This window comes from Lagenorhynchus albirostris, chromosome 2, assembly GCF_949774975.1.
Source record: "Lagenorhynchus albirostris chromosome 2, mLagAlb1.1, whole genome shotgun sequence".
In the NCBI taxonomy this organism is placed as follows: domain Eukaryota; kingdom Metazoa; phylum Chordata; class Mammalia; order Artiodactyla; family Delphinidae; genus Lagenorhynchus; species Lagenorhynchus albirostris.
Window position 1 is genome coordinate 81,082,337 of NC_083096.1, and position 14,786 is coordinate 81,097,122.

The 14,786-nt window shown below is 46.0% G+C and overlaps 3 protein-coding genes across 5 annotated transcripts in view; 2 read left to right on the forward strand and 1 right to left on the reverse strand.

The window, feature by feature from the left end:
• The window catches only part of HMGCS2 (3-hydroxy-3-methylglutaryl-CoA synthase 2), a 31,171-nt gene extending 22,925 nt beyond the window's left edge, over nt 1–8,246 (forward strand). Inside the window, 9 exon segments of the mRNA XM_060142867.1 lie at nt 70–194; nt 783–929; nt 932–946; nt 2,314–2,479; nt 4,887–5,028; nt 5,030–5,061; nt 6,109–6,218; nt 6,845–6,967; nt 8,215–8,246. Coding sequence (XP_059998850.1) covers nt 70–194; nt 783–929; nt 932–946; nt 2,314–2,479; nt 4,887–5,028; nt 5,030–5,061; nt 6,109–6,218; nt 6,845–6,967; nt 8,215–8,246 — 892 coding nt within the window.
• Nucleotides 1–11,903, forward strand: part of REG4 (regenerating family member 4) — a 61,125-nt gene extending 49,222 nt beyond the window's left edge. Inside the window, 1 exon segment of the mRNA XM_060141887.1 lies at nt 11,803–11,903. Within this exon segment, the coding sequence (XP_059997870.1) occupies nt 11,803–11,813 (11 nt within the window). The 3' untranslated portion in view covers nt 11,814–11,903.
• A 2,300-nt stretch (nt 11,904–14,203) lies between these two features.
• The window catches only part of PHGDH (phosphoglycerate dehydrogenase), a 30,737-nt gene continuing 30,154 nt past the window's right edge, over nt 14,204–14,786 (reverse strand). For all 3 annotated transcript variants that reach the window (XM_060139215.1, XM_060139214.1, XM_060139213.1), the window contains one exon: nt 14,204–14,503. In XM_060139215.1, coding sequence (XP_059995198.1) covers nt 14,349–14,503 — 155 coding nt within the window. In that variant the 3' untranslated portion in view covers nt 14,204–14,348. The remainder of the gene's footprint in view (nt 14,504–14,786) is intronic.

Sequence of the window (14,786 nt, forward strand, 5' to 3'; positions counted from 1 at the left end):
ATACAGGAGGCTTTCAGTCTACTTGAGATTTGGTAGTGATAATAATTATTTCTTGTCTCTCATTACAAGTCACTATGCCCTGGTGGTCTGTGGAGACATCGCAGTGTACTCCAGTGGTAATATTCACCCCACAGGCAGGGCTGGAGCTGTGGCAATGCTGGTTGGGCCCAAGGGCCCTCTAGCCCTCGAGAGAGGTTTGTAGTAAACAGTGTCTATGTGGCGCCGGGAGACTGTGCATGGCGTAGCCAAATACCTAGCTCCTAATTCCAAGTTGGCCCACCCACTATGCAGGGCCGAAATGTGGATCTGATGATGATATTGACTGTCTCCAAAAGACTGGACTGGGGAGCAGAGGGCAGGGAGGAGGGGAGGAGAGGGATCCGCAAGCTTGCCTCTTCTGCACCATCACACTTTGGGATAATGATGTGTGGAATGGCTGGTACTGATGCTGCTGACAAGGACCCTTTGAGAGCTAAACTGACAACTGAAAATGAAAGAAGATAATTGAGTATAAAGTGAGAGCTTTCCTTTGAGACTTTTGGTGTCTATTCCAGATTTTTTTTAAGCCCATCTAGGTATGGAAATGGAAATATAAATCTCATTTATATAAAAGTGACAATTCAATCAACTCCTTTTGAACACATGAGGGATGCTCGGTGGGCTCAGGCTTGGGCACGAGAAAGATAAAGACCAGGGGGCTGCTTGTATGTGGCTCTCCTATCCTCTCTGCTCAACGTGGGCTGCCTTGTACAGTCCCCGAATCCCTCTGTGTGCCTTGCCAGGGCTTAGAGCAACCCACATGGAGAATGTATATGACTTCTACAAAGCAGATATGACTTCAGAGTGCCCACAATTGGATGGGAAGCTGTCCATCCAGCGCTACTTACGGGCCCTGGACCGATGCTACATGTTATACCATCAAAAGATGCAGACGAGTGGGAGCAAGGTATGGGGCTCAGAGGGCAGAAGGTGGGGACCCTATTCACACGAGGCCAAGAGTACGTCCTAACCTCTTAAGACAAGGACTCTTTTCTCCTCTTCAAATGATCACAAGAGAATTGTTTCATGTCCCCTTCTTCTGACACCCTTTCCTGGGCCTGAGCTAAATTCCCTTTGGAAGTCACCCAAAGTCAAGCATGAAATTGCCTCTAACTTGAGTTAAATGAAAGAAAGTAGACAATCCAAGGTCAAAGCTGAAGCCAGTGGGTGCCGGCCACCTGGGGAGGTACTGTGTGAATCAGAGTGACCACGTCCTATGGAGGCCAGGATTCATTTCTGTTGAAGTCAGGAGTGATTTGACTCTTGGTTTATAGTTTGCCACCTTTTAAAGTCTGGTTGATGTTGAAAATTCTTACCTATATTTTCAGTATACTTAAGTGTTATCAGTGATTCTTTTCTTTGCCTGGTAGTGTTGGAAGTTGATTTTATTTTCACCTTACTTTCTGAAGTTCTCTGCTAAAAAATATGTACCAATTCCATAATCAGAAAAGAAACGAATCTTCTTTTAAAAATAAAGAGAAACTCATACACTTAAAAAATAAAGCGGGGAGTTCCTACCTGTTTAGCCATGCCCAGATGGGCATCTAAAAAAGGCAGGTTTCAGTGTGGGAAAAGGCATGTGCTGAAGCATCAGAGCATGGATGCTTTAGGGGTGTCCTGAAGCATCTTGCCTGTCTCTGCTGCACTGGGTGGGATGCTGGCTGCCTCCATGGGAAAGGAGTCGACTTCAACATCTCTGCCTCTGCCCATCCACTGTAAAATTGTTATTGGCTAATTGCTCTGGCATCCTCTGAATTCTTATGACATTCTAATTTTAGTCCTTAATCTCATATGGAATTTGATCAATGCCGCTTTGGATCTCAGCACCGAATTGTAAACTTTCCTAAGGGCAGGGGGTGCATTGCTCTTCTCTTTGGAATATGAGAGAGTCTGGAGTGTAGATCCAGAGACACCAGAACCCAAAGCCAAAGCCACCTCTTTTCAAGCTGGGTGACCTTGGACACATGACTCAGCTTCATATTTTGGAGACTGTTTTCTCCCCTGGAAAATAGAGAAAATAATACAGTACGAGGTTGATTTGAGGAATTATTTGTCATAGAGGTTGGCAATGGCAGATAGGAAGAAAATATTTGTTTCTTTACCTTCTTTATGAGTAGAGTGCTTAGTAAAATGCTTGTAAAATGAATGAACAAACCTCTGTGTGTTTGCCGGAGGTAGGAGCCAGTTTTCTGGGAGACCTCAGCACAGTTAGATCTTGGAGAGTATGTCTAAGTGGATCCTGCCACATCCTTGCTTTCACACTTCTTCTTCCAGCTGGCATCGATCGACATTTCACTCCTGATGACTTACAGTTTGTGATCTTTCACACACCCTTCTGCAAGAGGGTCCAGAAATCCCTGGCTCACCTGGTGTTCAATGACTTTCTCTTAGCCAGTGGCAACACACAGACCGACCTCTATAAGAGGCTGGAAGCCTTCAGGTGAGTCCTCTTCATAAGAAGGAGGAGGCTTCCTCATGCCTTGAGTCTGGACCACCAGCCACTCCTGTGGGAAAAGACAACAATCCTCCAACACAGTAGAAATGACACCAAGTCCTCACGTGGGTTAGTGCGTTATTGTTTTCTCAGAGACCTCACCCTGTATCTTAGGGAGCACAGGGGCACTGACAGAACCTCTAGATCAAGTGACTATAAGAAGCTTCGGAGAGTAATAAAAAGGGGAAAGGGAGTGTGGCTAAATTATTCAGGCAATAAACATGTTATGAACATCAACTATGTGTCAGACATCATACTAAACTCTGGGGACATAAAAGTGGATGTGACTCCATGATACCTGCCTAGAGGATCTCACAGTCTGTAGAGAAAGAAACACCTAGAAGCAAATAATCACAATGCAGGATGGCAACTTGGGGAGCGTCTGGTCTCATTCCCACTAGCCATTGGCTTAATGAATGTCTTGCTTGTTGCCTCAAATCCCCGCACCTATGAAATAGAGATAGTCCAGCTCACTCTCCTTTGCTGTCGATAAAGCAGGGAGAATGCTGTTTATTGATGCGATACTCCAAGACATTCAGAAAAGAAGAATACAAAGAGTTCTCACTGGGAAGGGAATCTTTCCCTTTCTTCTTGGTATCTGTTCAAGTTTTGGAGTATTTTACCAACATCTGCCCCTGTTTCTAACTACTACTGCTAACCCTGCCACCAACATCCAAATTAGCACAAACACTGCTCCTAAGACCTACCCCATGGAAAAAAATTCTAACATATACCAAAGATAATAGCTTACTATCTCTAATATATGAAAGTCTCATCCATAACAAGAAAAACACACTAAGTAGAAAACTGAACAAAGTATATGGACAAGAAATATCCTCAAGGAAGAAATGCACATAATCATATTTTTAAATGTGCATACCCATTAGTAACAAATATAAACAAGTTAATGTTTTCTTTAGATAGCGTTTAAAATTTTTGTATACCCAGAATTGAGTCTATGAGAAAATGAGCAATAGTAAACGGATACAAAGATTTGGGGGAGTAATAGGAAAACATGAAGCAAAAGCCTTAATAGATGTGCATCTTTGACTCAGTAATTCCACGTGTTTAAAAGAACATGTAGCTATTCCTCAAAAAACTAAAAATAGAACTACCATATGACCCAGAAATTCTACTCCTGGGTATACATCAAAAAAAACCCAAAACACTAATTTGAAAAGATACATGCACCCCAACGTTCAGAGCAACATTATTTACATTTGCCAAGGTGTGGAAGCAACCTAAGTGTCCATCAGCAGGTGAATGGATAAAGAAGATGTGGTACACATATACAATGGAATACTACTCAGTCATAAAAAAGAACAAAATTTTGCCATTTGCAACAACATGGATGGGCTTGGAGGACATTATGCTAAGTGAGATGAGTCAGACAGAGAAAGACAAATGCTGTATGATATCACTTGTAAGTGGAATCTAAAATACAACATACAAGTGAATATAACAAAAAAGAAGCAGACTCATAGATAGAACAAACTAGTGGGTACCAGTGGGGAGAGGGGGAGGAGCAACATAGGGGTGTAGGAGGTACAGGCTATTGGGTCTAATATAGACTCAAGGATGTATTGTACATCACGGGGAATATAGCCAACATTTTGTGATAACTGTAAATGGAAAGTAACCTTTTAAAATAGCATAAAAATTTTTAATGAAAAAAAAATGTTTCCAAAAAAAAAACAAACATGTAGCTATTCTCTGTAGTATTTTAGCTAATGAGGACAGAAACGGGTCAATTGGTTAAAGTAGGGTACATCATATCATGGTCCATTTGGCAGCCTTTAAAAATAATGTTAGAGGGCTTCCCTGGTGGCACAGTGGTTGAGAGTCTGCCTGCCGCTTCAGGGGACACGGGTTCGTGCCCCGGTCCGGGAAGATCCCACATCCCACATGCCGCGGAGCAGCTGGGCCCGTGAGCCATGGCCGCTGAGCCTGTGCGTCCGGAGCCTGTGCTCCACAACGGGAGAGGCCACAACAGTGAGAGGCCCGCGTACCGCAAAAAAAAAAATAATAATAATGTTAGAGAAGCTGACAATGTCATAGAGAAAATTAGTTAAGGAAGCATGCTAAACAGAATGTATCGCATGATTTTACTTTCCAATAAACTGTATAAAATTAGGAATGGATTCCATAAGAAAACTACGACCTAAGTGCTCTCTCTGAATGGTAAGACTATTAGTGACAGTTTTCCTCTGTGTTTTCTGTATTTCCAAATATTCTATTATAAAAAACATGTGTCCCAAAGTCTTCTCTCCAGTAGCTGTTACACTTTTCCCCGTGCTGCATTCCTTCCCTCATGTGGCTTCTCGCCTGGCCTATTCCTCTGGCTGCCTCACAGGGAGCTAAAGCTGGAAGACACCTACACCGATAAGGACGTAGCAAAAGCATTTCAAAAGGCCTCTCTAGACATGTTCAACAAGAAGAGCAAGGCGTCCCTCTACCTCTCCACACACAACGGGAATATGTACACTTCATCCCTGGGTGGAGGGATGCCTGGCCTCACTTCTGCTCCAGTGAGTACGGCATGTGACCCCACCTCCTCTCACCCGTGGCCTCTGGTCTGAGGGTTCAACCAAGTTTTGTTCCTCTTCTGGTTCAGAAGTTTTTCAAAAAGGAAAGAAAGAAGAAAGGAAGGAAAATGAAAGAAACAGGTTTCAAAGGTGTATGGGTAGGCAGATGTACCATCAGTATTAAACAGTGGTCTCCAAAGTGAAGTGCACGTACGATGCCAGGGGATGAGCAAGACCTATTTGGTGCAGCAGGAAAATAGTAGAACTTTTATGCATATTTTGATCTCATCCTTTAAAATCTCTGTACTCAGTAAAGCATGTTGGTCAAGAGATTCTAGCTTTAGAGCCCACAACCTGTGTTCAAATCTCTTTACCATTTATTAGCTTTGACCTTGGAAAAATATTTAACCTTTATGCACCTTCTTTTTCCCAACTATAAAATTTGTACAATAGCAATACCTACCTTCTAAGGTTTTGATGAATGTTAAATGTCTGAAGCAATTAAAACAGTAATGCTCAGCAGAGGCCCAAGTGTTAGTTTTTATTTTTATAGATATTCTCTTTTGTGGATTTTACAAGAAAACACTTGTACTAGTACATGCATACAACATGAGAAAAATATATATGTATATCATTGGACTTGCTCAAATTATTCCTAATGAGGGTAGAATAAAAAAAGTTACAACTGCTGAAGCATTGCCAGTCAACATGGGAGCCTTGAGATGAGTCCAGTGGTCTGACCTTCACTTGGAGGTGCCTTCAGAGTTCACTGAATTCATCTTGGCTTCCTGGGTGGGGAGAAGTTCCTTTTACATCCTAGAGATTCAGTTATGCTCACTGTGGCTTCTGTATCTTAGACTTTAGCTGTTCTCCTCTTGGTAAGTTTTCCTCCTTCTGGGCCTACCCCCAGGGTCTTCCAGAAGCCCCTGTTTGTGTAGAGTGCCCAGAACCCATTGCTAGTTGCAAGAGGTTGACTAGACTGGTGGCTTCTTTGCAGTGCGGAACATAATGTTGATGTGTGGTGTTAGGTTTTGATTTCTTTCGCCGCAGTCACTCTGCCCAGGACTTGGCTGGCTCCAGGACTGGTGCCTTCTCTTATGGCTCTGGCTTAGCGGAAAGTTTCTTTTCATTTCGGGTGCCCCAGGATGCTTCTCCAGGTGAGTCCAGTCTTTTGATCAGGCACTCCTGGCCAGTTTCATCGGGTAAAAGAAACCACTTTCTGCCTCACCACTACCAAGGCTCCCACCTTGACAGAATTATGTTGTGATTAAGAACAAAGGAAAGCCCTGAAGGGATTTAAGCAATAGAGTAAGTTTGTCTAATTCATGTATTCGAAGCACTTCCCTGGTTACTACTTAGAGACTAGACTGATGAGAAACAAAGGTGAATATGGGGAAACCTGTCAGATTGTTTCAGCAACTAGTCTAGGCAAGAGGTGATGGTGGTGGTTTGGTTGCAACTGGTTAAAGAGAAATGGATGGATTTGAGATATCCAGGAAACATTTGTGGATTATTTTATGATGGACGTGATCAAGGGCATACATCTAAGTGCTAAACGGGATACACCTTGACTAAATGAGGGTCTGCCTGTATGTTTTGCTAACATTATGTTTGTTGAGCTTTATCATTTCTTAACATTCTAAGCCATACATAGAGCACTTTCCCCTGGGGCGGGAGCTCCCACAGAGCCTGGCTCTCCATTGGACTTGTGATTGGTAGCAGTGATGACAATGAAGTAAGTTTAAGAGTCTTACTTTTGCTTCCCAGTCTCGCCACACCCCCCACCCCCCACCGGAGAAGCTGGTATCCAGTACATCAGACCTGCCAAAATGTCTCACCTCCCGGAAGCATATGTCTCCTGAGAAGTTTACAGAAATAATGGACCAAAGAGAACAGTTCTACCACAAGGGTAAGAAAAAAGGCAGAAAGAGAGGAGGAGAAGGCAATTTTTCTCAGATTCTATGCCAGGAGCTGAGAGCCAGGGATTCATCAGAAGTCTAGAATATAGCGGGTGAGAGTGACGACTTCTATCAGATATGATTGGGAGAAGGTTTGTTAGGTTCGAAAGGGGAAGAACTGGGTGGGGAAGCAGAAGACAGAGTTGGGAAGAGGTAGGAGGCAGCATGTGGTTTCCCAGCACTGAGCATAGATAACCACCCAAAACAGGATACTGGACAATGAAGTCCCCTGGAAGCCAGATGTATGGTCTTTGAAAACACTATCTATGCAACAGTTGAAAAAGCCCAGATTTTGGAGCCGGATATCAAAGTCTAAGCTGAGCTGTGATAACTTATCAGCTCTTTATCTTTGAGAAAATTATTGAAGTTTTCTCAGTTGCCTCATTTCTAAAATCATACGAACTTTGCAGGATTGCCAAAGAGATTAATGAATGAATTAATGATAAATAAGTTATCGGCAAATATTACTGTCTTCTTTCAGCTACCCCCTTTCCTTACCAAACATAAAACAAAATAGTGCCCCCAAAAAGCAACAAAGGAGAAGTACACCAAAGCAAAAGTTAGGACTGGAGAAGCCAGATGGTCATTTTAAAATCAGGGTAACCATATTTTTTCAAGCAAAACTTGGGACACATGACTTGCCCTGAAAAGGAGACTGAACTTATGGAATTGAGAATGTTCCAGAAAACCTAGACCTAGTAGTCATTGATCTTATCTGGAACAGGGGACATGTTAGAGCAAAAAAGAAGCCAAAATAAAATAAAAATAGGACCTCTGAGATGAACGTTAATGGACAAAACTTTGAAATACTACAATGAATCAGAGTTGGAAACCTTAGGGCTAGGAAGGAAGTGTCTATTAGAAAACAGGATGCTCTGAGGTACACCTCAAGCTAGGTACCATTGGCAGAAGGACATGATGAAGATTTCAATGGAGGAAGCACATGTCTACTGCAGAAAAACGGCATACTCCTATAACAAAATTTCTAGTAGACAAGTCTTAGGTACTAGCTCCAAGAGAGCTGCTTCTGGTTCTTCTGATGGCCCAGTGCCCTACTGGGTGTAGACTAGGTGACCTCGCCACCCCTTGCAGCACAGCCAGGGGAGCTCCACGTGAAGGTCTAGGCGTCCCTATTACCATTTTCTCTTCCTCAACCCCATGCAGCCCTTTGTGAGCATTGCCTCTTCTCATTCCACAGTGAATTTCTCACCACTTGGTGAGGGTCCGTAGCTTCCAAAATGATCAGAGGTGGGGAGTTTGTACCACGAGGACCAAGTAAAACTCTTGGGGCTCTTTGCCCATGAAAGGCAAAAGCTGGGGGAAGGGGCATGTTCTTAAATCTTGAATCTGAAAAAAAGGAGTCAGCTTGTTTACCTGATCTACTCATGATAGGAAGCTCCCCTAGAAGCTTGATAGAAACAAAATTAGCATCCATAACAGAAGCAGGCAGGCTGTAAACCTGAACCTATGGAACTCATTACTCCAATGGGGCGAGTTGGTAACAAAGATGAAGAGCATCAGAGAAGGACACGCCAGTGTGTTGGAGAGACTCATAAGGAAACGGGGTGCTGGGGATTCTATGAGAGGCAGAAGCCTTGGCTGGAGGGAACCTTAGGCTAAGGGGCTGTGAGCAATCGTCCCGTGTTGCGATTCCTTCTGGGTAGAAGAAGTGAGATTTGGGAAATAAGTGGGTAGGGGCATAAGGAGAGAAGAGTTTGATGGAAGTGGATGGAATCGGGAAGAGAAATAGCAGAATTCTTTATGGTACTTTTTAAAGGAAAATCAAAGATTCAGAATTAGAATCTTGTAGTGCATGGACCCAGATATCTGCCTTCAGTTAATCTTCCGAATTGGGAAGATAAGCAGAATGGAAGTGTGAGAAGCAATTGCTTTTACAACCCATAAATCTCAACAGATAAGTCCCTGCGCCCGAATACTTCATCTACATTTTCCTGTTTTTAAATTTTCCCCCCTACTTTGGTATATGAAGGGGGAAGACTAAAAAGTTTGCCAAGGGCAGGGTAGGGAACAGGGAAAGATGAGGAAGAAGTCCTGGGTAAACCAGATACCCGGATAAAACAGGAAAACTGCAGGATAAGGGGTGTCCTCTGTTCACTCCTAACCACTGCCAGCGTTCTCAGCCCTGTGGGGCAACTGAAGTGTGCCTCTGGGATGTTAGGAGGTAAGCGAGGTTGGAAAGGGGGCCGACCGGCCAGGCTGCAGGGTATGGTTGAGAACGGCAGTCTCCTTAAGCAGACTCATCAGACTTTGGCGCTACCAGGGAGTCATCTGTTTGTTTGCTTATCTGTTGTCTGTTTGTAATATGGTTGTTAAGGGCAAGTCAGTGGCAAAGAGGGGGCCATTAAATGTGTCAAGCTAGTTCAGTCATCAGAAGCAGAGAGAGAGAGAGAGAGAGAGAGAGAGAGAGAGAGAGAGAGAGAGAGAGAGAGAGGAGAAAGAAAAGACAGAGAAAGAGAGAGAGAATTAGGATTTTTCAAGGGAGAGTTTCCAAATCAGGTTCCCTCCCTCTCTGGTCCACATGCTTAAGCAGCATTGTACCAAGAAAAGAAAAGCTGGGCCTCATCCTTGTCTCACAGGGGCAATGAACCTACACCACTGAGATGTTAGCTGAAATAAAGATTGTATGTCAGTGCAGTGCTCTGCGGAGCTCTGCCTCTGCACTGCCCAGCCTGTTTTCCCATCACAGACAGGATGTGTCATGGGGACCCTGCCCACCTCCCAGCCTTGGCTCCCATAGCGTTGGGCTCAGGGCCCTCAGGCGTCCAGGTTTGTTGCTGGAAGGGCAGTGGAACGCCCCAGACCTCGGGATATCTTTAGGAGAGCCTGCCTCGGGTAAGGAGCAGGAATGGGGAAAGGGGGGATGCCCAGGGTGAGACTCATGATTGAATATCCTTCTTTTGTTTCTTTATCTGTGGAGAGGTTCCTTGAAAAAGTACGCTATAGAATTTCTGCCCTCTCTCGATCGTATAAATGTCCCCCACTCTTAGCTGGTAAATAGATTGGATTGGACACAGCAGCCCCCAAAAGCACTGGCCCTGTAGAGTGAGGGGCCATCCTTAGGGAGTCCTTCATGCCTTTCCCTGCTGTAGTCACTGTCATGGGCTTGTGGTGCTAGAGGAGCCCTTTGTGAAAAGGGAGATGGAGGGATGGAGGGAAGGCTCAGCCTTGAATCACAGACCGGAAATGTGGCAGATCCGTTGTCTCCCGCAAGATCCTGATAGCTTGCCTCTCATTTGTTATAGCTTTGTTGTTATTGTTATTATTAAATTTCTGTGCTGTTAGTTCTTTCTTTGTTTCGTAGGGTTTTCTGTGAATTTCTAAATTTTAGGTTTGGTACTAAACTAATAGAACACAATTAAAAAGTAGGGAAGGAGGGAATAACTCCCATATTTCTTGGAAAGCAGAACACAACCAGTGCAGCAGCTATCACGCAGAGAAACCTGCTGGCCCTCCTGGCTCTGAGGTCCCACTCTCCCCACGAGCATGTACGCCCACAGCAGTGAACTTGCCGGGCACTCACCTCACACCCTCCCTCTCTCCCTTCCAATTCCATTCTCTGAGAGGTACAGGGGGAACAAAGGGTGAAACACAGCCTCCACCGCCAGCTTCCTTCCCTGATCGTATGACACCTTACAGACACCTTACAGAGCCAGCAAACAGGGGCCAGAAATGACTTCAGGATATGAGGATCAAAGCTCCTTGGTCCCATGCCTTGTTGGTGTTACCGGCACAAGTGGGCACAGGGCAGAGGTGAATAGGTTACGTTTTGGGCTCCTGCAGCCAAAAACATTGTTTCAATCCCTAGCAGGAAACTCTTCCCTTAGAGGATGGTTTTTCCCTCTTGAGCTAGGGCACTGCTTCATCTAGGATCTTCTTGTAAAACAGCAATAGTTCAGGGGCGTGAAGTTATTTCAGTTATTAACTTATGTACTTGTAGAAAGTTTCCTCTGCCACCCCAGCAGGAAAGGGGCACTTTGGAGGAGGGAGGATGGCTTCTGTCAGTGGGGAGGAGGGCAGGCGTGGGCAGGCCGCCCTAGGGATAACAGGACACTGGGCACAGGGAGATGAGGTGCTGGGCCTGCCCACGTCACTGCTTGCTCCGGGCTGTTCGACTCACAAGAGGCACCAGAAAATCCGAGATAAAGCCCTGCGAGAGCGCTAATCTTGCATCAGCTGACTCCCTTCCCAGGCCCTCTCCAGGTGCTCGCTGAACTCTTGTTCTCTTACACCAGCTGTAGCTGCCACCCAGCAGCCTGCCTTGGCTGACCCCCATTGCCTACTCCTCCTCAGCAAGCTGTTTGGGGGCCCTCAGTCTAGTTGGCAGCCCTGGCAGGACAACGTATGCCTTTCCTAGGATCTCTGGAGTAGTGTCTGTAGTTGTGGGAGCAAAGCCCTTATTCACCTGAGTTCTTTTTTTTTTTAATTTTTATTTTATATTGGAGCAGAGTCGATTAACAGTGTTGTGTTATTTTCAGGTGTAGAGCAAAGTGATTCAGTTATACGTATCCATGTATCTATTCTTTTTCAAATCTCTTCCCATTTAGGTTATTACAGAATATTGAGCAGAGTTCCCTGGGCTATACAGTAGGTCCCTGTTGTTTACCTATTTTAAATACAGCAGTGTATACGTGTCAATCCCAAACTCCCAATCTATCCCTCCCTCCCATCCTTCCCCCCTGGTAACCGTAAGTTCATTCTCTTAGTCTCTGAGTCTGTTTCTGTTTTGTAAATTAGTTCATTTGTGTCTTTTTTTCTTTTTTTGCAGATTCTGCATAAAAGAAATGTCGTATGATATTTGTCTTTCTCTGTCTGACTTACTTCACTTAGTACAATAATCACCTGAGTTCTTGAGGCAGGAGACTCCGGACCTTGCCTTCTATCCACATAGTTTGCTGGGGGGTCTTTGTGGCCTGAGCAACCAGGACCCTCTGTGTCACCGAATGCCGCAGCCAGGCCTGCTGCCACTTGCGAGTCATTTGGACACTATGTGGGGGTGATATTAAAAATATTTAATGAGACTATCAAGGTGCTGCCCATACCGTGCACGCCGGCAGAATATGAGCCCTGGTTCAGCTGCAGGGCACCCAGGAGGGCACTGGTCATTGTCACCACTGCACAGAGGTTTCCAGCCCCTTCCTCTCCCCCTCTTCACTGACCTTGATACTAAGCCCTAGGACTTCCTCTGGTACCTCCGGCATCTACTTCATTAAAACTGACTCCTGCTGGCTCTGAACAGAGCCCTCTCCCCCTGTTTAAGGTCAGCATATGAGGGAATGATTTTCCAGTTGCCCGGTCACCATTTTCACCCTAAGGTAGGCTACAATCATGCAGATAAAGAACTTATAACCTATGTGGGCAAAAAATCACCCAGGACAACCTACAGCAGGAGAGGACGGAGTGATGACTTGATAAAGGCATTGAGGCCTGTTAACGCAGCTCAAGCAAGAATACCAACATGTCACAGTATATTGACACAGATGTGGAGAGTGGTCCAGCCCACTGACCATGAGGCAACTTCTGGTCTCCAGGGGACATACTAAACACACACACACACACACACACACATGTACGTACGTACGTTTCTGAATCTCAGAGTCCCAGGAGCCAGCATTCGGAGGCCAGTTCCCTCCTGTCCCACTATTCGTCTGCCTCCCTCACTGAGCTTTCAGCAAAACTTCTGCTTCCCAGCCAAGACACACAAGAAGGAAATTCCACTCTAAAGTTAGGCGGTGCAGAGATGCCACAAACCACAGAGAAATGCGAAGGAGTAAACAGCACCAGCTGGATCTTGAACTTAATCTTGCCTTTTTAAATTTAGGAGAGTTTACGCGGGCAGCCACAGGACAGGGTGATACAGTGAATGTGTCCCATGCCTTCAAAACCTACCCATGTCTAGGAAGCTATTTGGGGATGCTCAAGTAATTGGGGTTTCTAGAATTGTTTTGACCACCTTAGAGCACAGAATATGGTTTGTCTAGGGGCTTCTGAGAAGAGGCTGGGCGGCGGAAGATTGAGCTCAATTTTTAACTTATCAATCTCAGCCTATTTTTCTAGCTATCGCTGGGCTCCAGCGCCCACTGCCCCCCCCCACCGACCCCCACCAGATGTTTCTTGATCTCTTTCCAGGCAGAGAGAATGGGCTGTCTGATGTCAGGACACCCCACGTCCAGATCTGGTAGAACATTACCACAAGGGCAAAGGGAGGGCCGTTTGGAGCATGGGATTCTATGTAAGCGACCGAGACCTGGTCGTCTGCTCTTAAAGAAAGACATAGGGATGAAGAGATCAAGTGCCTCGGGCACTTCCCATACACCACTTTCTGAAGCCATTCAATCCTGAGAGGCGTCCTTATCCCTCTTACTGATGAGGGAACAAAGGCTTAGGGGAATTAAGCACTGTGCTCAAGGTCAAAGCAGCTCAAAGCCCCCTTGCTGTTCGAGTTCAGGCCCATCCCCTTCTAGGTCTGCTCCTGCAAGGCCCTAATACATGTTATGAGCTCACAGCTGAGGTCAGCACAGTGAGCGGTTACCGGTGGAGCTTCTATCGACTTCGGTTCAGTCACGGCTCTGAGGCCACAGTGACGGGTTTGCTCCTGCCACTGTCAATTAGCTGCCCGGTGCCGGGCCTTCTTAGCCTGCCTTGTCTCCAAAACAGATGCTGCTGGGCATAAGGTAGGAATGGATCATCCCCTACAGATGGAGTAAAAAACCCTCAAAAGGTGAAACCCTTAGGATGCAGGAGTACCATTCTGCCATGTTTTGTGAAAATCATCTTTAAAAAAAAAAATCAAGTAATATACTGCCCAACCCATACTGAGCTGGCTTTGTGAACTCATCAAACATCCTCAGGCCCTGTGCCTTTACTCACACTTTCTTCCCCTTACGGAATCTTTCCAACTATCTCCTGGGAACCACCATCCACAGCTCCAATGACTTCCTCCGCTGCTCTCAACAGAATTCATATGCACCTGTTGTGGCACTTTCCTCACTGCTTCCAGTGACCCCTGTGCGCTCTGTCCCCCCAGCAGATGGAGACTTCTGTGGGAGCAGTCTGAGCTTTAATCCTACTCCTCCAAGGCAGAGCATCTAACCCCACGGCTGCCTGCGGATGCCCTCTGGTGGCTCTTCAGGGTAATGACAACACAAAGGTGCCCCGAAGAGTACGGGTTAGGCTCTTTATTGGGTGGTTATTGCTGTACGACAGGGGTCAGATGAGACACAAGCAGCGTCAGCCCCAGGAATGTGGCTCTCCTCTCCCAGTGGGTGTGTTTCTTCAGAAAATCCCACGAGGCTGGGACAAGTGAGCCCAAGGTTAGAAGTGGAACTGGAAAGCCTCGGTCGCGTGCTGCTTCCAGGGCTCCAGGCTGGGCAGCAGGGAGGAGATGCCCATGACGTGCCAGGTCTCCCCATCCGACACCATCGAGGTCTGGTAGGACAGCAGCTGCACCTCCGACTCTGCCAGGAGGCCTGGAAGTAGAAGAAACCCCTGGTTGGCACAGGGCTGGGGGGAAGGAGAAGCAAGAGGCTGGGAGCAGGCTCACAAGACTTGGGTTCCCAAGATCAATGTTGCAACGGGGGTGATGGTCTCAGAATCAAAGCGCTGAGACAGGGAACAAAGGGCTCTGCCCAGGTCCCTCGCTATTCTGCAGGCTTTAGGAACACCCTGGCCATCAGGCAAGGCAGGGGAGGGAAGATCAACCACAAAGAGCCAGAGCTGGACCTGCTGGCTGCCAGTTTTACCCAGACCATC